The 22,257-nt window shown below is 26.7% G+C and overlaps 2 protein-coding genes across 5 annotated transcripts in view; one reads left to right on the top strand and one right to left on the bottom strand.

Moving 5' to 3' along the window:
* Window positions 1–4,374: 4,374 nt before the first annotated feature.
* Window positions 4,375–11,030, top strand: LOC129979104 (nucleolar protein 14-like). The gene is made up of 2 exons (XM_056090688.1): window positions 4,375–4,449; window positions 8,517–11,030. Exon 2 carries the CDS (start codon window positions 8,532–8,534, stop codon window positions 10,899–10,901), a length of 2,370 nt encoding a protein of 789 aa, XP_055946663.1. The 5' UTR covers window positions 4,375–4,449; window positions 8,517–8,531; the 3' UTR covers window positions 10,902–11,030.
* Window positions 11,031–11,874: 844 nt separating this feature from the next.
* The window catches only part of LOC129968850 (C-Jun-amino-terminal kinase-interacting protein 4-like), a 47,931-nt gene continuing 37,548 nt past the window's right edge, over window positions 11,875–22,257 (bottom strand). For all 4 annotated transcript variants that reach the window (XM_056083142.1, XM_056083152.1, XM_056083162.1 and 1 more), the window contains 9 exons: window positions 21,948–22,098; window positions 20,135–20,215; window positions 19,955–20,022; window positions 19,619–19,767; window positions 18,833–19,004; window positions 17,378–17,491; window positions 16,660–16,842; window positions 14,215–14,367; window positions 11,875–12,409 (listed from right to left, as the gene is read on the bottom strand). In XM_056083142.1, coding sequence (XP_055939117.1) covers window positions 12,285–12,409; window positions 14,215–14,367; window positions 16,660–16,842; window positions 17,378–17,491; window positions 18,833–19,004; window positions 19,619–19,767; window positions 19,955–20,022; window positions 20,135–20,215; window positions 21,948–22,098 — 1,196 coding nt within the window. In that variant the 3' untranslated portion in view covers window positions 11,875–12,284. The remainder of the gene's footprint in view (window positions 12,410–14,214; window positions 14,368–16,659; window positions 16,843–17,377; window positions 17,492–18,832; window positions 19,005–19,618; window positions 19,768–19,954; window positions 20,023–20,134; window positions 20,216–21,947; window positions 22,099–22,257) is intronic.

Genomic DNA, 22,257 nt, shown 5'->3' with positions numbered 1-22,257 from the left:
AATTGCTGGTCTTAAGGGTTGCCAAGGAGACTAAGTGTTAATACAATGATGCAATTTTTTGAAAAAAAATATGAGGTAAAGGCAAAAAAAAAAAAAAAAAAAAAAAAAAGATACCTTACACTGGGCGCCATTTGCACTTTGGAAATCCACTGATAGCAACTAGGAGCGGAGAAACTATTTATCTTCGCTGTGGCTCTGGGTTTGCCCGCTTGGGGAGTATAAATGTTGTACTGAGAAAAAGGTATAATGATAGTTGCATAAGATCTTTTTCATAAGATCTAGTTTCTTTTAGACTTTTGCCGACAAAACGCGCAATCTCTCGCCTACGGAGGGGCAATTGCCCCCCTGTTACCGCCGCCTCTGGTCACAAGCAATTAAAAACGATCTATGTGGAATAGTGCATTGTCAAATACGAAAGTCAAGATCTCTACCATAAACCGGAACGGTGACTTCGCACTTTCCAGTGAAGTCACCGCTCCGATAAATTTCAGTGATACGGAATTCAATGATACGATAATTCCAACAATAACTGGTCCGTAAACTTTTCAACCTATTCACAGATTTCTCATTTTCCCTTTATTCGCGTTAAGGGGATAGGATCCTCAGGACACAAGAGAAGAATGTTTTGTGTTTCTGGGATTTCCTTTCCACCCCCTGGAGGGTCGGGGATCAGCCGATACCCCTTCTTTTCTTTCAAAGATGTCGCCTGCTTAAGTTTTGATAATGTAATGTCAATACGGGGAGTTTTTCATTTGCGGTTTTAAATTGAAGGGAATCCGCGACTCCTCTTATTCCTTTTCCACTTGCAACATATTTGCCTATTGCCGACTTTAAGATTTTACATTAATATCGTACATAAAATTGAAATCGACTGACTCCTTCGATGTCTTTTTAATACATTCACCTAAGAATGGTCGATCGTGTATAAATTTTTAAGCATTATGAATAAAATATTTTTTTTTCAATACATATTTCAGTATTTCAAGGCAAAAATATCAATACTGAGGAAACTTGAAATTCATTTTTCTTGAATTTGTAATGCAGTTTTTGATGATTCTATTTCATTTCTGATGTTTTTGATAACGAAGCATTATCAGTGTTTATCATGAGGTTTCATGGTATCTCAACCTGATAATGATTAATTTTATATTAATGAAGTAAAAAGAAAATTTCTTTTTTTCTAAGTTGATTATTTTCCACGCATTATATAACAAAGAGGTCTTATATTCTTTTATGTTAAATATATTTTGAAAAAAATGTTACCGTGTAAATATTTCTCATACAAAATAATACTTTTATGGATGTGATTTCACAGATCTTTGTAAATGAAACCATTCATTTCTTCTATACAATTAGGAAGAATCTTTAGATGAATGGATTATTCTAAGCATAACTAATTTTATATTCCTTTTATAGGCTTTTTTATTCTTTGAAAAGTATTTTGAAAAAAATATAAACTTTTTTTTTCTAAAATGTCTATTTTAAACCTATTTTTTAAGGATGGATGACGTAATGCATTGCTCTGAAATGAAATTTCCTTTGAAATTAATTTCTCCATTTCTTACATGGTTTAACATTTGCAGTATTGTTTACTACTTTCAAGTGTCACATATTTGGCAGAATATTGCTTTCCCCTTCTGCAGATTGTCCGCCCAGTGGGAATGCTAATTAACTCCCAACCACCCGAAGGCAGTGTCAGTATTGCTTATCTTGTCGAATTTTCGCTTTGTGAGAAGAATATATCCTTCTTTTTTTCTATTTCTGAGAAAAATTAAAATTATCTTGTAGTTTCAAAACACAGCAAATCTGTGTGGGAATTGGTAATCGTGTTTCATATAACACTGCATAAAACTTGCGTAATTATATATATATATATATATATATATATATATATATATATATATATATATATATATATATATATATATATATATATATATATATATATATATATCATTTTTGCTTTGATAAGGTTCTAGTTGTTAATAATTAAATGCATCCGATCTCATGAATTTTAAAAAAATGTTTAAACTTATTAAAACATTTTTATTAATTTCATTGTAAAATTATTTCTCGAAATTATTGAGAACGATTCAATTCCTGAAACAAAAGAAAAAAAAATGCTTATATTTGTATAACTTTTATATGGGGTGAATTCATTTTTTGTTCAACTATTAAAATATTTGTATCTGTTTTTTGTTTTTTTTGTGTGTGTGTGTGTTTGTGTTCATTTTTAAGAATAAGTAGAACCGATTTGATTTCATAGTACCGAAAAAATGGTATTGTTAGAATATTTTATAACCATTAATGAATTAAAATCGTAATAATTTACTCTGCATTTTTATTAATTTTTACTAAACCACATTTCTTTATAATTTTTACTAAAATGTTGCGAATACTATGTTTGCTTCTCATAACCTCAAGAAAAATATTTTTACTGTATTAAAAATTTTCAATTTTTTTTTTCATTAATAATTTTATTCTACTACACTATTCGGCAAGTTTACCGTGGAAGGACTTAAGTTTTAAGGAGTTTCAACTTTTTTCACAATTTTTCTATAGGTGAAATTTTCTGCTGCATTACCAATAATATGAATGTATATATTCTTTTGTGTTCATAAAAATAAAGAAGAGACTAATTTGATTTTGCAATAAAATAATAACTGAGTTAGAATCTTATACGATGTACAACTGCATTAAAATTCAAATTATAACAAATATACAAGAAGTGACAAATTTAATAATTATTATCACTACTTGGAATTAAGTTTTCAAAATAAATTAAGTAAGGAAGGAATTAAGTTTCAAATAAAAAATCCCTAGTGTCCATCTAAATGTCATTTAAACACATTTTTTCAGAATGCTTTATTAACTTTCTTTTTTGCATAAAATGGTATAATTTTCAACAATCTTGCATTTTAGCTTTTTTTTTTTTTTTTTTTTTTTTTTTTTTACGTTAAGTCAACTAAATTATATTTTGAGGACATTTTGAATTGAAATCTACAATAATCACAATCAAGATTAGTGAATCGAATATATTCGCCAGTGGTTTTCAAAAGAGATTCTTGAGAAATTATCAATTTAAAATTTGGTGAACAATAAAATAAAATTATTTTGATTACATTTTTTTTTTTTAAGCTAGATATTGATCCTCTTTTCCAGATAGAATTTTTACAGAATAAATATTTTTCTGTGGTGACTTGAGTGTGGCGAAAGAAAACTTGTTTTCGTAGAATGAAACAAGCCGCGTATAGCTTCCAGCGATTGTCGCTGTCATGCGATGAGATAGGGAGAACTCTGATCTCACTCTGTGAAGTAAGAAATCTCTGCTTGAGATCAATAGGTCCCGCCGCCCGCCACAACTGTTTGTGGAAGGTCTGTTCCTGGAAAGTGCAATAGTGGATAAAGGACTTTCCCTATGCATAATTGAACTCTTGTTCGAGAGGTTTCATTACACAGATCGTATCGATTGTTACTTTCTATCGTGATCCAAGACCTGTAATCGAAATGTTACCAGTAAGATCGTATCAAGGATTTGAATCACACCTCTCTTTTAAAAGTATTGATCACTGGTATTTGTGACTTTTTGATATCGGTTACTTAATAACCGCTCGTAAAATATTCGTAATCCCTAATCTCCACGTTTTATACCTTCTTGAGTTTGAAAAACGCATTTTCAGAAAATATCTGTCTGTCTGTGACAAAGATAACTAAAAAACGCTTTGAATTACACGGTTGAAATTCGGTGTACGGACTTTACGTCAAATTCGCAGATTTCTATCAAATTTTGAGTAAAATCTGTTCAGAGGAAGTTCGTCTGTCGGCTGTTCGAATATAAGTTAACATGATAATTACAAAGCAGAGAGCTAGACAGATAAAATTTGACACACAAAGTTAACATATGTAGTGTTGGCACCTGTCAAATTTTGAGCCAAATTCAAGAAGAGGTTGGCCGTCTGTCGGTTTGACTTTCAGAAATAAATAAACTGGATAATTAAAAAACGCACTGAAATATATCAGAATTCGTATGGCCTTTTGTGTCTACAAGTGCAGTCTTGTATCAAATTTTTGTTTTAATTGGTTAAAGAAAAACGTGTCTAAAACAAAAATTCGATGTTTGGATACTATAAAAGTATGCCAGGAATTAATCGCCAAATAACTCGCCAACTATGACGCAATAGATTCAGCATAAATGCAGTATTAATGAATTTATTTCTGATCTTTAAATCTTTATTTGCACCGCTTTACTCTGATTCTAAAATATTTTAGCAGAAATAAAAGCCAAATAAGTTTTACAATGTTTCAAAACACTTTAAATTTGAGAACGTTTTGACGTTAAACTTTGTTTTCAAGACTTAACTGTGACCATAATTTCGCGTCGTTTTCGTCAACATTAGCAACACGAGGTTGATGAGCAGTTTGTTAAAGCAAACTTCTTGGAAAATTAAAGTAAGTGATTTTTTTTAAAGTATTCTTGTTATTTTTAGAAGCATTGATCATTTGCTATTTTTTGTGAAAACTTATATAATTTTTTTATAAAGTGTTAAGTTTTATTATATTAAAAGCAGTTAACAAGAATAATTGGTTTCAAAGACAGAAAACTAAGGCAATAAAAAAGAATTGAATGTGATATTATAATTTTCTTATTTCATTACAAGTTGCGGTAGTGTTTCTTATGGCAAATAAATTAACCGAGCTGTACCCTGACAATGGGGCTATCAACTATAATAAAATCAAAGAATCTATTAAATACATTTTTGCTGCTGTTTCATTTCTCAGCAAGCTGGTCTGATAAGAGATCCATTGTTATTGAATGCTGCACTGGGTTGAAATTTGACAAATTACATCAAATTTGACTATTCCAGCATTGTTATCAATTGACAAGGTAATTAAAACTTTATCTCCAAACATGTAGTTAATATTCTGGTACTACTCACACTTTTATGTAACCATTAAAACTTCGTTTTAAATTCACTGGCATATTTTAAGTGAAATTTCAATAAAAAATACAATGTTTAAAGTGTAAACTTCTGAAAGCGTTTGTTGAAGATTGCTTAAAAGTAAATAACATTCATTTTTGTAGTTGTTAATTACTGATGAAATATTAAATCTAATATCTATGATCTAATTCTCAGCACATTCTTTTTTTTTTAATATAAAGAAAATAATATTTTATTCATTTGAAAATTCAGATTTTTATTCTTACATCCTGATACTAAGTTTCAGATTGATTCATGCATAAGATATTCAATTTTAAAATTGCTAAAAATAAATTAACATAGGCTACATTACTGTCTGTTTAAATCTATCTTCATGAATTTTATTATTCTAGTATTTTATGTTTTGGGATTCTGTGTCATGTTTTTTTTTTTTTTGTTTGTTTCTTGTTTTATATGCTTCATTATTTAATTTCATATAATCTTTTAACATATATCATCGTCTTTTTACTTTTAACACAGAGGGAAATACAAACTTTTTTTTATAGTATATATTTTCTGACATTTTCAGCAATATTCGATTAATAACGATTTTATTTTCAGTTTGACAATTATTACATTTTATATAATAAATAGATATTATTGTTTCTTAGAATACAATAACTGAATGTAATAATAATTTAACATTCTCATTTGATATAAATATTAAGGTTTTTTTTTTTTTTTTTTTTTAACGTTGAAAACCTAGTTTATATTTCTTGTTATTTGTTCATTAATATATTTTTTCAATCTAAGAGTATAAGCTAACAAAAGTATAAATATTAAATGTAACTTTAGTAAACAACAACAACTTCTATTTTATTAGAATTGTCTCGACAAATGTTTTATTAAATTCAAATCCACATAAATTAAAGAAAAATGAGAGTTGAGCATAAATCTTTATCTGAAAATTGTACATTTATTAACATTGAATAATTTTTTATATTGTTTGAGAAATTTTTTCATTGCCTTAATTTATGTTGTTAAAATTAATTATTAAAAAGAAATGGAAAATTTTGAGGAATAAAATATTCCAAAGGAAGAAGAAGGGAGGAAAAATGAGTGAAGAAAAGGATTTTTAAATAGCATACAGATTTTGGAAAAGTAGAATGCTTCTAATTTGTATGGATGCATACTGCTATTTTGATAGTATATTATAGAATATTATATTAGCTTCCTATTATGAAGCAACATTGCAGTTATTTTGAGACACCACATAATTTGTAACATTGGTTAGGTGATAACAGTATTGACTCAGTTGGCACATCTTTTCCCATTTCTGCATTGTATCGGGAGGGGGAAGGCATTCAGCTTCGACAAATTTAGCAATATTAAATCCATTTATGTAACAGTTCTTCTTTAAAATTACCAGAACACTCTGACTCTGAAGCTAAAGCATTACAAACAAACAACCTGCAGTCCTCAAATTTGATGAAGAAAAATGGATTGAATGCTTAATTTGAAAAATATGGGTCCCAAATGTATGCGACTGGAAGCAGTTTATCATTTTATTGCATTAACTGTAATTCTGGTGCAAACTTTTATGTTTATAGATCAAATAATTTTATTATATTGTAAATTAACTGATATTATTTATTACCACTCAAATCAAATGATATCCATTATCAAATGATAATGATTACCAAATGCCTTATATATTTTAATTAGTAAAAGAATGGTAAAGTGAAAATAATAGTAACATAATCAAAGAATCACAAATGCATTTAAAAATATAAACCTTTTTCAAAAATTATAACAACCAGTCCTATTTTATCCATATGTTAAAAAACGTGATTTCTGACATTTGAAATTCTTGATAAATTTTGTATTTAATACTTTTTTATTTGTATTGCTTGGATTTTCATTCTACATAAAATTAGACTGTAAAAAATATGTATTTATGGATGTATTTTTACAATATACTTTTAATGAAAATTTATGCATTTTTGATTTTTATATAACTTTTTTGCATACTTCACTTTTTTTTTGGTATAATTATTTTTTTATTGTACAAAAGCATTAAATTAATATTTCTAAGATATTAGCATAAAATTTAAATTGATACTTCTTAATATATGGATATATGCTGTCTATATTTGCTTTTAAATTACAATTTTTTCTGTTAGTTTTAATTTTGCAGTTATATATAATTTAAGGTGTAATTTGCATTTTTACTCATATTTTAATAATAGATTATAAATTCAATTCTTTTTTCATTGATTAAAATTAATTGCTATAGTATTTGTGACATACTGATTCAATTATATATAGGAAACTTAAATGTTCACATTTTTATCAGTAAAGATTATGTAATTTCCATTTTTAATAATTTTGCATTACTTGTCTAATGACTGCTTGCCATATTGTTCCTGTTTTTTTGGGGGGAGGGCTATTTCCCTTTTCCACCATCTGATGGCTGCTATTTTTTGTAGCCATTCAAGATGGTAGACATTTGGTGAGTTTTATGTGCTTTGCAAGAAACCCGGTGCCTGATTCTCCTGTTATTACTCATCAAAAACATTTCTGGACATTAATAGCATACATGCTTCTAATAAATGTGTACAGAAGTGAAAATTAATATTTTCTATAGAATATTGTTATTATTTAACAATATTATTGAGGAGAAACAAATTCATTTAGAATAAAATGAAAGTATTTAATAAGCTTAATAATCATAAAAATATATATAACCTGTACTGAGTTGCAATTAGTCTTATCATGTTAGTTACATCACATATAAATAATATAGTTGATATTTGATTTTTATATTTGTCTAATTAATCATAAAAACTGCAAATTTCCTTTTAATTCAAAAATTTTGGATAACATTTGATGCCTTTAAAATTCAATTTTCAAAAATAAAGAAATTTTTGTTATAGTACTTTCAACATGCTTCACTGCTTTTATAAGATTTTTTTCTTTCTCAATAAGAGGTGTAAATATTTTATGACCATGAAATTGAACATTTGTGCAATTGATTTTCCTGATAAGATATTTTCTCGCTGAATGAGCATATAAAAATTTGATTTTTTTTAATAACTTGCAATAACATAAAATATGCATTATTCTAATATCAACAGACCTCATTAACTTTTATTCTGAAATATCAGTATTTTAAAATTTTATTTGAATTACTTTGCTGAAAATTGTTCCAACTTATTTTTTTAGTGATAAAAAGAATTAACGTTTTTAATTTCTTCGTGGGGGGGGGGGGGAGCTTCAGTTCCAGAAGCATGAGAAATTTATTTTAGATGAATAATTTTTTTTGAAAAATTATATGTTTATAAATTTTTTTACTACATTTGCAGAAATTTTACAGAATTGTAATTTTCATTAATAATTGCTAAAATATTTTAAATTATAAAAATCAAAATAATTTGAATTAAGGTTACATAATAATAATTATTTTATATAAGCAAATAAAAAAAATTATATATTATTTAGTTTAATATCAAAGTATATATAACCTGACATTTGTTTCATTTGAATTGAAATGCTTAATTATGATAATATGCAAAACATTTAATTTTATTCCTTTAGATACCTGAATGAATCATGGTGAAAAAGGTTTTTAAAAAGAAGATTTCTTTCAAAGGAGAAGAGAATCCTTTTAACTTAAAATTAAACAGAGAAAAACACACTGTCCTAGGCCAAAATACGAAAGGTACAAAAGGTTTGCGATGCATATCACGTGCCAACATTCACTTGAAAAGGAAAGAATTATATAATAAAAATAAAAGAGCTTCTCAAAAAGCAAATAACTTTGTGGATCGTAGGTTGCTGCATGAAAATGAAGAAGACAGTGTCACAGCCAGGTTTGTACAGGAACGAAAGAAAAAATTAAAGAAAAATAAGTATAATTTAAATGATGAAGAGTTGACACATGGTGGAGTGCCACTGCATACACTTAAAAGTTTAAAAGATGAGCCTATAGGTTCAGATGACGATGAACAGCTAGATGCTGCTTTTGTTAATAAAGCTCATTTTGGTGGGGCTAATCAGGAGCCTCTCAGTCATAAAGAAATTATTGATAAACTTATTCTAGAGAGTAAGCAAAAGAAGCTTGAGAAAAAAGTTGAAAATGAATTAACATTAGATTTGACTGAAAAGCTAGACCAAGATTGGAAAGCCTCCATAAAGGCAACAAGTAGAGTTCCTGAAGCTCTGGAACCATTGCAAGTTGCAAAAAAGAAAGAATCAGTTTTAGAACTACTGCAAACAACAGATAAATCAAAAATGCCTTTATCAGTTAAGCTAAAGAATGATCCACCTAAAGAAGATCCTTATAACATTTTAGAAATTGATTTGAAATATTCGAAAAAAAGTACACCAATAACACGTGGAAAAACTGCAGAAGAACTGGAAAAAGAAGAGCAAGAAGAAAAACTTAAATTGGAACAAGAGAGGTGTCAACGTATGAATGATGATAGAGAAGAAAAAATAAATGCTAAAAATCACTTATCTGCAGATAGCATAATTGATGACTTTGATTTGGAACCATTGACAATTGAAGACAATGTGAATGAAAAATCTTCATCTGAAAAAGATTCTGATTATTCAGATAGTGAAGATGATGTTGATAATGATGAATTTGGTCAGTTATCTGAACATGATAATGATGAGGTTGTAAATGATGCTGAATCAGAAATTAGTGAAAATGATTTGATGAATGGTAATAGTAATGAATCATTTGGCATCCCAACAAATATAGATGAATTTGAACAGTATCTTGAAAATCATAATCATATTTCTGCTGAAGGCATATTAGCAGCTGTTGGACATATTATAAACCCTTCTCTTAAGGCAAAATCGGAAAAGAAACTAAATAAATTAACCAAATTCTTTGGTACTCTAATAGAATATTCCATAAAATGTTTAAAATATAATCCTGCTGTGTCTGAAAATCTTGTCCCATATTTATTTGATATTGCCAAAATTGCACCTATAAAGACTGCAGAGAAGATTCTCTGTCTCTTGGACGAAGAACAAGATTTGTTTCAAAAAAGAAAAGTTAAGAAAAATAATTTTATCCGACTCCAAAGTTTACTTTTACTAAAATATTGCAGTACTTTATACTCAGTTTCAGATTTTACGCATCCTATAGTAACACCAGCCATCTTATTTATGTGTGATATCTTATCCAGTGAATTTTTTATTACTTTTCCAAATATTGAATCTCGGCTTTATATTTGTAGTATAATTCTAGATTGTGTAACTCAGTCTAAGCGATTAGTTCCAGAAGCACTTTCTTTCTTAAATAAAATATTAAAGTTAGCATGTCCATTTAAAACTGAATTTATCGCAAAAAATCAAATGATCAATCTTGTAATAACTGAAAAGCAAACATCCAATTTAATTACTGACATAAATATGTTTTTACCTGATGAAACTGAAGTGACTGAAGATTTAAGAAAACTTCGTATAATTTTAAAATCTGTCAAGCTATTAACCAAGTTTTCTGCTTTGTATGTTCATTTACCATCATTCAACAATCTTTTTTCAGAAACTTTGTCATTTTGTTCTGAACTTCCCACTGAATACTATCCACCATCCCTCGCAGATGCTGTCTTTATGTTGCTTCATGAAATAAAGAAACAAGATAGTAGAAAACTGCTTCCTCTTACTTATGAGAACACTAAACCAAAGCCATTAAAACTTTTTGAGCCAGCGTATGAATCAAAATTCACTAAAAAGGACGATATTAAAAAGAAATTAAAACTTCTGAAAAATGTTTCCCAAAAAATCAAGAAGGAGGAGAAAGATATGCTTAGAGAAATGCGTAGAGATTTGCAAGTGGTTGCAGCTGAAAAACTAAAGGAACAATTGGAATCAGATGCCGAAAGAAAACGTAAAGTGAAAGAACTATATCATGATCTTGCAGTGCAAGAAAGTGAATACAAAAAATTAATGAAAAGTAAACCGTGATGCATTTGTTTCTAATTATAATGTAATGGTGTAATATAATTTTGAAAATTTATAAACTCTAACTCTTATTCAAAATACAGATAAAATTACAATATTTGTAGTAATTTGTAAATAAACACTTGAAGATTTTTTCAGTATAAAATTGATTTTAAACACCTTGTTCATCATGATGAATATCTCCTATTATCTTGCTACAAAACATTCCTAAAGTAATATGTGTCAAATATTTGATTCCAATTATACATTCAGTGACAGCCATACTCAAAAGTATTAGACCATTTGGAAAAAATTTATGATATGAATACAAAATAAAGCTTTAAAGAGATTAATTTTCTTACACTAATAGTTACTTATAGTTTGATATGATTTTCAAAAACGATTAGTTTTGTTCTGAATTAATAATTTTTTATGTAATCTTTTCATATATGTGAAAAACATTTATTTAATATCTTTTTTAATTGAATTTAGCTAACTAAGGACTTTTTCTAAAAAATTCTGATAATGAACTGAATAGATGTTTCCAATTAATTTATAAAATTTAAAATTGACTTTCTTTATGAAAGTAATTATTGAATATTGTTAATCAAATAAGCAGGTTGTGGATAAATATCACTATTCCCTTAACTTTTATGCTTCAGTTCATGAATTTTTTTAAAACACACTTTTATTAGTATACCAAACTAGAATTTCAGAAACTTTTTACTTTTTTTTTTCACAAACTTTATTTTTACAATTCACTAATATAAATATTAATAATTCTTAATATCAATTTTTCTCATTTTAATTACAGATAATCGTATCTGTATGGAATCAAAATTTAATATTTTTTGACTAACAATTATCTGTTATCATTGATTATAAATATATAATACAGATGTTATTAATTGAATGAAGTCACTTAATGTTTTGAATATATATATATTTTTTTATTTTCTTTGTTGTGAGAAGTAAAATAAATAATTCAATTTTAACAGTAAGAAACAAAGAGCTGATTGCTTTATTATGTACAAATAGAAGTATTACAAATTCTTACAAATGAGAATATACTGTTTTTACCACATTTCTGTAATTTAAAACTACAAATGCTGGCCTTTATCTCAAATGGAAAACAAGCAATCCAAATGATATTTTGCTCTGAGTACTGACTAGAAATTCATTTTAATTAGTCAAACAATATCAAAACATTTCATAAAATATTTAAAAAATAAAACTTTGTCAACAATTTAAAATAACACAGTCAATCAAATAAATAGTCACAATTATACATAAAATTAATTGATTGGCTTAAATTAAATTAATTTCAGAAAAAAATCTGAAATTTTTCAATTTCAAAACATCACTCGATTTCTCTCATATCTTACTGTCAATAAGAATTAGTTGTTATCAATCATTTAACGTCACTTGCCAAACTATAAGATGGCTTCGATCACCTTTCACTGAAATTGCTGGTCGTCTTTCTTCACCTTCAGAAGTTAGTGAAGCCAAGGTTTCATCTTCTTCACCATCACCTTTCAAAAAAAATTTAAAACACCATGATGTTAACTCCAAAATCAATATATTTCATTCAATATTAAATGTATAGAACTTGACTAAATTCTTATTTTTCAGTTTTTGTAAAACAAATGAAGTATCTATAAATATCTACATTACCGGTTATTTTATTTAAAAAAAAATCTTAATTGATGCTGTCACAAATGTGCCATGTAAAATGTAAATATACAGCAAATTCTTCAGGAAATTATTTATATCAATGAAAATAGATCCTATTTTTTAAAAAAGATTTTGCATATTTATATTTAAAGAAAAACAGAAAATTCATTTTAATTATTAAGAAAGCTTGATTTGAAATAAGCTGCAGCCTCTTTAACCTTTTGTAATCATATATATATATATATAGTGAGTCATTCAATTATTTAAACATGTAGAAAATATTTAGCTACAATATATGTTCTATCAATTAAAAATACCAAAACATTTGTTTTTAGAAATATATTCTCCTTAAAGAATTTTTTCAATGTTTAGACATTGATGGAACACTTGTGACAGCTTTCATAAAAAACAATAATTAACATTAAACATACTAGCATTTGATGCATATCAATAAATTCCAATGACTAATTGACCAGTCATGAAAGTTTTCCAGACTAGTTTTTTAATATGCTTTTTTTTAATCCTAAGTATATATAAATTAATAAATCAGGATGCATAGTGATAAAATGTAGCAAAAAATTATGCACTTTTATGCATACATTTCATACATAAACTGGCATGCCCTCTAAGAATATAATTTTTCTGTTTTATAATAATGCAGTTTTATTGAACTTTTTTTTTAAAAATTAGGTTTGTATTTTTAAATTTTAATATTTAAGTACTTATACTATGTATTATTGTAAAAAAAAAAAAAAAATAATTGCTGAAGAATAAATAAAATTTTATAAGATCAGCAATAAAAATCTGCTTTCTTTTTCAATATTTCTTAAAATTAGCAGTTAATTTGGATGGATACATCATTTTTGAAATTGTCGATATTAATGCAGTATGACCAAAAATCAATTCTGATATATATATATATAATATTGTCAGGTCTGCTTGCTGTAAATTGTCTAAATGAAAATACTGCCTTTGCTATATGTGTTGAGCACTGTATTAACAATATCAGGACTAATGCCTATAAATGAGTAATTTTTTGCAATTAGTTTGGTAAATTATGTACCTTAAAGTTCATTCTCTAGCTCCTTTTTTTGTGTGTCTCATCTTGTTGGAATATGTTAATTACTTCCAATAGTATTATATCACATGAGTTATACCATACTGTATTTAATGACTGTGTTTATGTATTTATGATATTAAGAAATTGATATAATAGATCATGATTTTTATAAAACATATTACAAATACAATTTTGTGATTATAATTTGATCAATGTAACCCTATTATCTGATCTTAGTTATTTTAAAATCATAATTTTGAATCAGAACTGTTTAGCAGAATTTAACAGTAATATATATAATCTAGATTAATAAGAAGTTGCCATGGAAATCAAGTTCAAAATAATATCTATTATTAAAATGGATACATAAAATATAAGAAATATTTAAACACAAAATTTCATTTATTAGTAATATTTCATTTATTATGCATTAATCATAATTTTCAAGCAGTATGAAAATGCATTATACATTTGGTTTTAGCCGTAAAATTCATATAATTGAGATTTTCGACAGGCATAAAAAATGACATAATTGAGTAACTTGTAATTTATACTAGTTCTAAAATCGATTAAATTATTCAAAATCAAATAAACTGAGCATACCTATTCTAAAATCAATGTATCCTTCACCACCTGATAAGATTAGCATACAATCTGGTTTACTATTATCTTGTTTATCTTTAGATATGGCTCTCTTAATTTCAGACTGCAATGATTTTCCGTCTCGATCATCAACTTTATTGATTGAAGAATTGCCTAAATTATGTATAAAAACATTCAGTTATAAATATTATTTCATTATATTTGGAAAATTATGATTTAACCACTCATTCAGTTAAAACATAAACTATTAAATAAACAATAAAGTCCTTGGAAAATTTAAACACTTTTTTTACTTATTTCTTAATTTTTATATAAATTACTCCTAATTTCCATTGAGTATGTACCATATTCCAAAAATAGAGAGAACAATACAAAATGCAAATAACAATCAGTTAATCATATACAAAAGCAAATTTCAAATAATACTGTCCTTTGGTAAATCTCAATGAAATGTATTCAACTAAAGACATTATCTCAATTATTATGGAAAATATAAGAATCCTGCCTTTAAAGTAATACAAAAGCTAATGAGAGCACACAAAAACATGAGAATGTTATGTTCAATTTGACACAGATATAATGCCAATATCCAAACTTCAATTCCAGTACATCAGAGTAAGAGTATGTAGGGAGAGGGGGGATGATGAAGACTAAATGTGATGAAAATTCCCCCATGGAATTCAACTTAGAATAAATTGTTTTGGGGAGGGAAAAAAGCAGGACATTTATTATATCTTCTATTTTATCTTTTATGTGAGTAGTGTAATTTGAAGATAAGCCTGTTTTTTGAGGCTTAAGTGAAAACTGGTATATAGGAATAGAAGAAACTGTTCAATGATTAAGTTGAATGCAATGATAAATATAAAAATATCTAACACTGTGCATCTTCCAAACATAATTACACAACTGTTATATACCAAACACTACATAACTGGAAATTCCTCTTGCATCCATAATGAAACAGCAAGAATAATATATTCAATTTCAAAAAAAATCTAAATTATTCCAGTAACAAAGAAATTATTAATATTATATATATATATATATATATAACATAATTTTGCAGATGTGTGACTGAAAAGAAGACAAATTTAGAATGAACTTCACTTTGTTTTTTCTTGGGAGGACATGATTTGTTGGAGGGTGGACAGGAAGGATTGATGACACATATCTGTTTACATTGTGACACAAAAGTAAAGTGAGAGAAGTTTGTCCTTTACTACTTTTAGGGATTTCTTTGACATGTGTCGATTAAGGAAAGGGAATCTTAGGTATCTGAAAGAAATTTATGGTTAGAAATTTTTATGCTTTCGCTCAAAGTGTGAGAAGTGCACTAGTCATAAACATTTTAGAATGCATGTTAGAAATAAATAAAAGAAGTGATATTTTAGCAAGGAAATAAGAATAAATTAATTTTAAAATTTTGGAATAAAGTAAGACCGGCTAAGTTAAGATTAAATTTACGATTTAAATGAAGAAATATCATTATACACATGTATATATATTCATCTGGAGGTGATTGATTGGACAGATAAACTATATACTTTATAAAACATTTGTTTATTGTCATTTTCACTAACAATGAGGCACTTTTAATGCAAGACAATGGATATCAAAAAAAAAATATTTTCAATATTAACATATTCAGACAATTTGTCATACGCCAGGCTTTCAGGATTTTAAAATATAGATGTAAATTGAACAATACACACTAATTACTCCTTTCAGAATTGTCTGATTAATTAGGAAAAAAAAATTACAATGCCTCAAAATGAATATATCTGATTCTTAAATCAGAAAATTATTCTAATCTATACATTTAAAATAATAAACCAAAGAACCAATCATGCAGCTCTAATTATTGGCTCAATTTTTGTGATTTTCATTTCATTTGAAAGTTCATGACCCCTAGATATGTCATCAGTGATTGTCTACTTTTATCCATTTTCAAAAGAAGCTACAAGAATACTACTGCACAGTACAGTCTCTGAGGAAAAACCTAAGAAAAGCGCCTCAACAATAGTCGCCAAACAAAATTTGAAAATTTTTATTTCATATAAAAATTTTGACTTTAACTTTTATTAACTTTAACTTTTTACTTAATATATGATTTCAAGATATATCACTGATGGTTATCTATCCTTACCTCTCCATTTTGAGAGATAAAAAATAAAATTTTGAAGAGCCCTCAACGACTGGATTAATTTTGACAATTTTAACTGCTAGTTAATTTTGCCACTTTGAGTATTTTTTATATAAATAAAAAAATATTAATATTAAAGTAAATACAAGCATATCGTAACAATGGTCTAAATATAAATTTAGATCATTGTTACTATATGTTTGTTATGATAGGATGCAACTCATTAAAGTTGACCAACATGCCTAAAAAATAATAGATATAAGCATTCTCATGTTAATAAAATGGGATAAAAACAAAATTACCTGGTACAGCAACAAAAAATTTCACAGCATCCCTGTGACCATGAAATGAGAGTTGAGCTTGAGCCATTGAACAGTAAGGAATGAAACCAAATCCTTTGGTTGTGTCTCCTGCTTCAGAATATACCCTAACAACACCTCCAGGAGCTCGACCAGAAGTTTCTACAGCTGGTCTTTGTGCTTTACCTATTAAAATACATATTTAAAGAATTGTGGAAATAAAAGTATATATTTCTCAAAAGTAATTTTTCTCAGAAAAAATAAGGTAATGAATTTTAGCTAAATTATTATGAGTAAGGCAAAATAATTTTTATAGGATATGGAAAAACAAATTATCTTTACTAGAAACTATTATCAAAAGGTTAAATTATACTTTTTATGTCACAACGTCATCTGTAATTAATGTTTTCAGCATTTAAATTTCAGCATTTAATAGAAAAAATAGTGTAACAAAATAAATCATTCAATTTCATAAATAAAATTTCTCTAATTTTGGGAAAATTAGAAATAAAAACAATTTCAAATTTTCAACAATATCTTCTGCTTGATATAGAAATATTTTTCTTTCAAAATAAGCAAAATAAATTACATTTATAATTCTTATTTTCTATCGATAAACAGCATACAATTATAAAAAAAAACATTAAAAAAAAGACGACATTCACTATTAAAGTACTTTAAATTAAACATTTATGTGGAATGATTCAATAGATAACAATACCTTCTGCTAAAGGTACTGAAATAATAACTCCATTTCCAGTGCCCATCCATAATCTTTTACAGGACACTAATAAGGATGTTATACGTACAAAAGAAAAGCCTAATTTACCGGTACCTAAAACAAAAACAATTCTCAAATCAGCATCATGTACATAAATTCATATATCCTTATGGTTTAATATAGATTCCTATAATAACTACTAAAATAGAGATATAAAATATAGTACAAAAAAAAAAGAGAGAGAGAGAGAGAATGATTAGAGGAATACATTCAGGATCTTAAAACTTACAATCAAATACTTTATTCAAGGTTATTTTTTAAAATTTTTATGCATTATCCTTGTTGAAAATTTGCTTCTTATTCTGACCACATATAAAACATTATTCATATCTTTTATAAATCTCATCTCATCTTGTAAGAAAAATAAATAAAATATTTTAGATGCTGTAAGATGAACTTCAATTTCATTAAGAGAAATTTTTCCTATAATTTTAAATTCAATTTGAGACAATGGTTTTAAATGCTATGGTTGAATTAAAAATAACCATCAAAACATTCAATTGCATGCGTTTTAAATTATTAGCACTGCAATTGGATTCTCTCTTCTAAAGCACATACATTTTTTTAATTTGCAGTCAATTGATTGGATTGAATTGAATTCATGTTTTTCAGTTGTATCAAGTGATTTTAAAATATATACCTATATATGAAATATATATATTATGTGAATCATGTAACAGTCTATAAAGTCAATAATCTGGGAGAACAAGCTAATCACCAAAAACAGCTAATGTTCAATAAAATACAAAATCAAACTAAAAGAAAATGAGCAGAAAAATAACATCACCAACAGGTTAGAGAAATAAATGAATTACTCTACCAATCATTTTTCTCCTTTTCCCTTTTTAATACTTATGCATAATTTTAGAAAGCAAATAAAGTTCAAACACTGATAAACAAACAATAAATTTCAAATAAGCACTTCTATATTTTTAATAAAAAAAAGGTATGCAAATTTTTAAGATGAAACACAAGAACATAAGTGCATCTCTCATTAATACAGAGTCGAAATATTTGTACATCTATGTTATATTATTTAATAAAATTAAATGATATAGCATTTTAATTTTTCATAATAAATCCATATTATTCCTATGAATTTTTTTCTCGTTATCTTCTACCCCCCCCCCCCCCTCTGAACAACTGTTAGAATTCAAATTAAAAATTTAAAGAAAGTACAAAGAATAGTTGGCGAAAATGATTTGGAAGAGAACATGGAACCACAAATAAAATATATTTCATATTTGTTTCATAGCAACAAAACTACAAAAAATTATAAACATATTTTGTGTTCCAATTAATATTTTTTAGAATGCAATGTGATATATAAAACAGAAGACAGAAAATCATTTTACTGTAATGTTTTCAAATTAACAACTGTTTAAGAAAGAATACCTAGCATCTTGCTGACATAAGGTTCAATATCAACATCCTGAAGATGCTGACGAGTATGTGCATGATAAAGACGTAAGGTGCTGTCTAAACGAATAGTTATCCACACACCATCTCCAATCCAAGCCATCTGGCGCACTTGGCTTTCTTTCCGAGGGTGAGCATCAAAGCTCTCCTAGAATAAAATATTACAGAACCAAAAATTTGAGTACACCTTATGGTAAATATTCCACAAGTTTAATTTTTTTTAACTCCTTACTTAATAGATGTTGATTGTTATATTGATTTTATTTACTTTTAATTATAATTAATTAAAAAAATAAGTAACAAACATTCATAATTATTAATTCAATATTTAGACAAATATGAGAATTCTTAGTAAAGCAATAAAAGCTTAAAAATGAATCTCTGAACCAAATTAATTTATATCTATGGAGGAAAGTTTTTTTTCTTTTAAAAAGTTTCTTTTGTAAACACCATCCTGGAAAAGGTTTAATTCTAAAACTTTTCTAAAGCATATGATACTAGTTGGATTTGCCCCTTTGGAATAGTGATTTATTTCCAATAATTAATGTCAGTATGATGAGCAAATTTGCTATGATTTTCAATACAGAATTTCTCTTGATATAATTATCCTTGTCTCCTATTATATATTTTAAAATTAGATTCTTGAAGCATTAACCTAGAATACTTAAAAGGCATCTTACTTTTATAGATAACAGATAATAGCTAAGGCAATTATACTATATCATTAAAGTATAATACACATAAATATAAAAATATGCTTACAATCACAGAGAGAGTTTCAGAATCAATAACATGAACACAGTTCCGATATCCACACCAAATATTTTTATCAACCACAGTCATGCATCGTACTGAATATAAGGGTCTCCCCAAATCCAAAAGGTGAAAATTCATGAGATCCCATTCACCATCTACCAAAATAAAAAGAATTAACATATATCAGTAAATATTTTGTACATAATAATACATTAAAAGTGAGACAGAAATAAAAATTACTGAAATCAATGATGTCAACTAATTAAATATAATTTATGATACACAGTGAATAAAAGTTAAAAATTTCAGTTTAAAGTCCTAATTTTAAAATTGCTTACTTACCAGCAGATCTGTGGAATATTGCAACAGTCCCATCAGCAAGTCCAGCAAATACTCTGCCACGTATATGCCTATAAAATTTTCAATAGTAAAAATAAAAATAACTGGGAGCAAATTTTAAAAGACAAATACACAACAACAAAGAAAATTTAATCAGTATTTCTGCTTAAAAGTTATACTTACACAATACTAAGTACAGAATCTCTGAGTTTAACAGAAGAAATACATCTCCACCACTGAGTCACAGATGAATGTACATATATGCTGTAAATAAATTTTAAAAAATGATATATTAAAGTAGTTTGATTTTTTCAGACCAAACATTAATTCAAATATTTAAAATAATATTATATATCATGTAATAAAAATTTTAAAGAACTAAGATTATTTTTTTTTTAAAGTTAACACCTTCAAAAACTTTAAAAGATATCACGTAATTTAAAAAGAGAAGCATTTCATATGACTATTACAAATTATTGTTTCTAAGCATTTCAGGGTAAAAATGGTGTAAAGTTAATTGATGTATTTCTTTTTCAATGAAACAAAATCTGATCTGAAGTTGTAAAAAAGTATAGATCAAGTGAAAAAAAAATTAATAAAAAGTGCATGTTGTGGTCTGGAATATATATATAAAATATTATTTGGAAATATATTTATAACATATAATTTAATAATTTAATACAGAAGAGAAAAATTTAATATTATCATGAATCTGTAATATTGTTTCCCTGCACAGATGGTATCATAGTAAGAAAGAGAGTTTTAGAGACACATGCTGAGCCAATGATGCAATGATTAATAAGAATCAAGATAAATAGTTTCTTCTTGATCATTTGATGTTCTGTAGCAGAAGCTTTAAAAAACATAGGCACATGCACAAGAGGAAGTAGTTGTGTGATTTGAAATTCTTTCTGTGCCATCACAGTCGTTTAGTAACAATTTGCTACTTGTGTGTTATTGAGTTCGACAAGCGTTATTATCATGTATGCTTTGATTGTATTTTAATGATTTTTTCTGTGCAAAAAATTATCATTACCATCACTACTGCACCATACACCCATTGCATGTACTTTCCATTTCAATATTTAATATTAAGAAGAAATAACTTGAAGTTTATTTTCAAAATATATAATGTTTTACTTGCAATGCACAGGCTCACTTTTAATATTAACTTGATTTCACAATAATGCATATTATCAGGTGTCACAAGTATTTCTTGTAACACATTTATTCATAGTGTAAGTACAAATTTTATAATTTTTTATTTAATTTTATTTGTGGTATTAAAATCTTTAATAAATGACAACTATATAATATTACTGATTGAGAAAGTTGCAATTTATTTCTCCCATTTAATATCTCTCAACATCTAGAACAACTTATTTTAACTCATTTTATAAGGACCAGATAGGTAAAATTACTTCCCTCTATACTTTTCCAAAAACTGCCTATTTGTTTAAAACATTCAAAATTTATTCTTGGAAAATTACTTCTGCATTAAATTTGAAAAATAATAGAATACTATAGAGATAAAACAAATGTTTCAAATCACATTATTTTGCTCTATTTTTGTTTAAAGTTAATATTTACGTTGTTATTATTTTTTTTTGGGGGGGGGGAGAGTTCCCAGCAATATTATTATTGAATATAACATTATGATAAAACAACTTCAATGTACTTATTTAAGCAATTTGTATTAAGTTTTGTAAAATCTACAAACAGTAGAATAAATATTTCACTTCATCTCTCTGTCTCTCTCTGACACACACACACACAGATATTTTGCAATATTGAGGGGGAAGAGGGGGTTAACTCTTTCAAAAGCAGATAAAATTTACTCCCCTTCCCTTCACACAAGTTATTAAATCTTACAATTATGGAAAAATATAGGAAAAAGATACCAAAATACATTGAAACCATATTTTTCCATATCACTTTTATTCCTTCCACATTTGCAAACTTTTATAAAATTTTATATAAAAGATAATCAACTTACTGTCCAGTTTGAGATCCTAACCACATAGTAGGTAGAACAGTGGACATTTTTTCATGTCCATTAGAATCTTTATTTAATGGATCAGAAGTATCTGTATTGTTTTGAAGAGGATCACTAAATGTTTGTTTCAGAGTTTCCTTGTTTAAAGAATCTATGCAAAGAGAGAGAAAGGAAAAAGAAAAAAAAAACTCTTATTATGTAACGTTTTAAAATGGAAATCTTAGTTGGAAAAAATGTGATTTAATTTCTTTACTTGAGAAAGAATTTAAAATTAAAGTAATATCTTCCATATTTTAATATTAAAATGGTA

Source organism: Argiope bruennichi, chromosome 1 (genome assembly GCF_947563725.1).
Source record: "Argiope bruennichi chromosome 1, qqArgBrue1.1, whole genome shotgun sequence".
NCBI lineage: Eukaryota > Metazoa > Arthropoda > Arachnida > Araneae > Araneidae > Argiope > Argiope bruennichi.
Note: the sequence above shows the minus strand (reverse complement) of the source record. Positions and strands in the feature narration are given on the sequence as shown.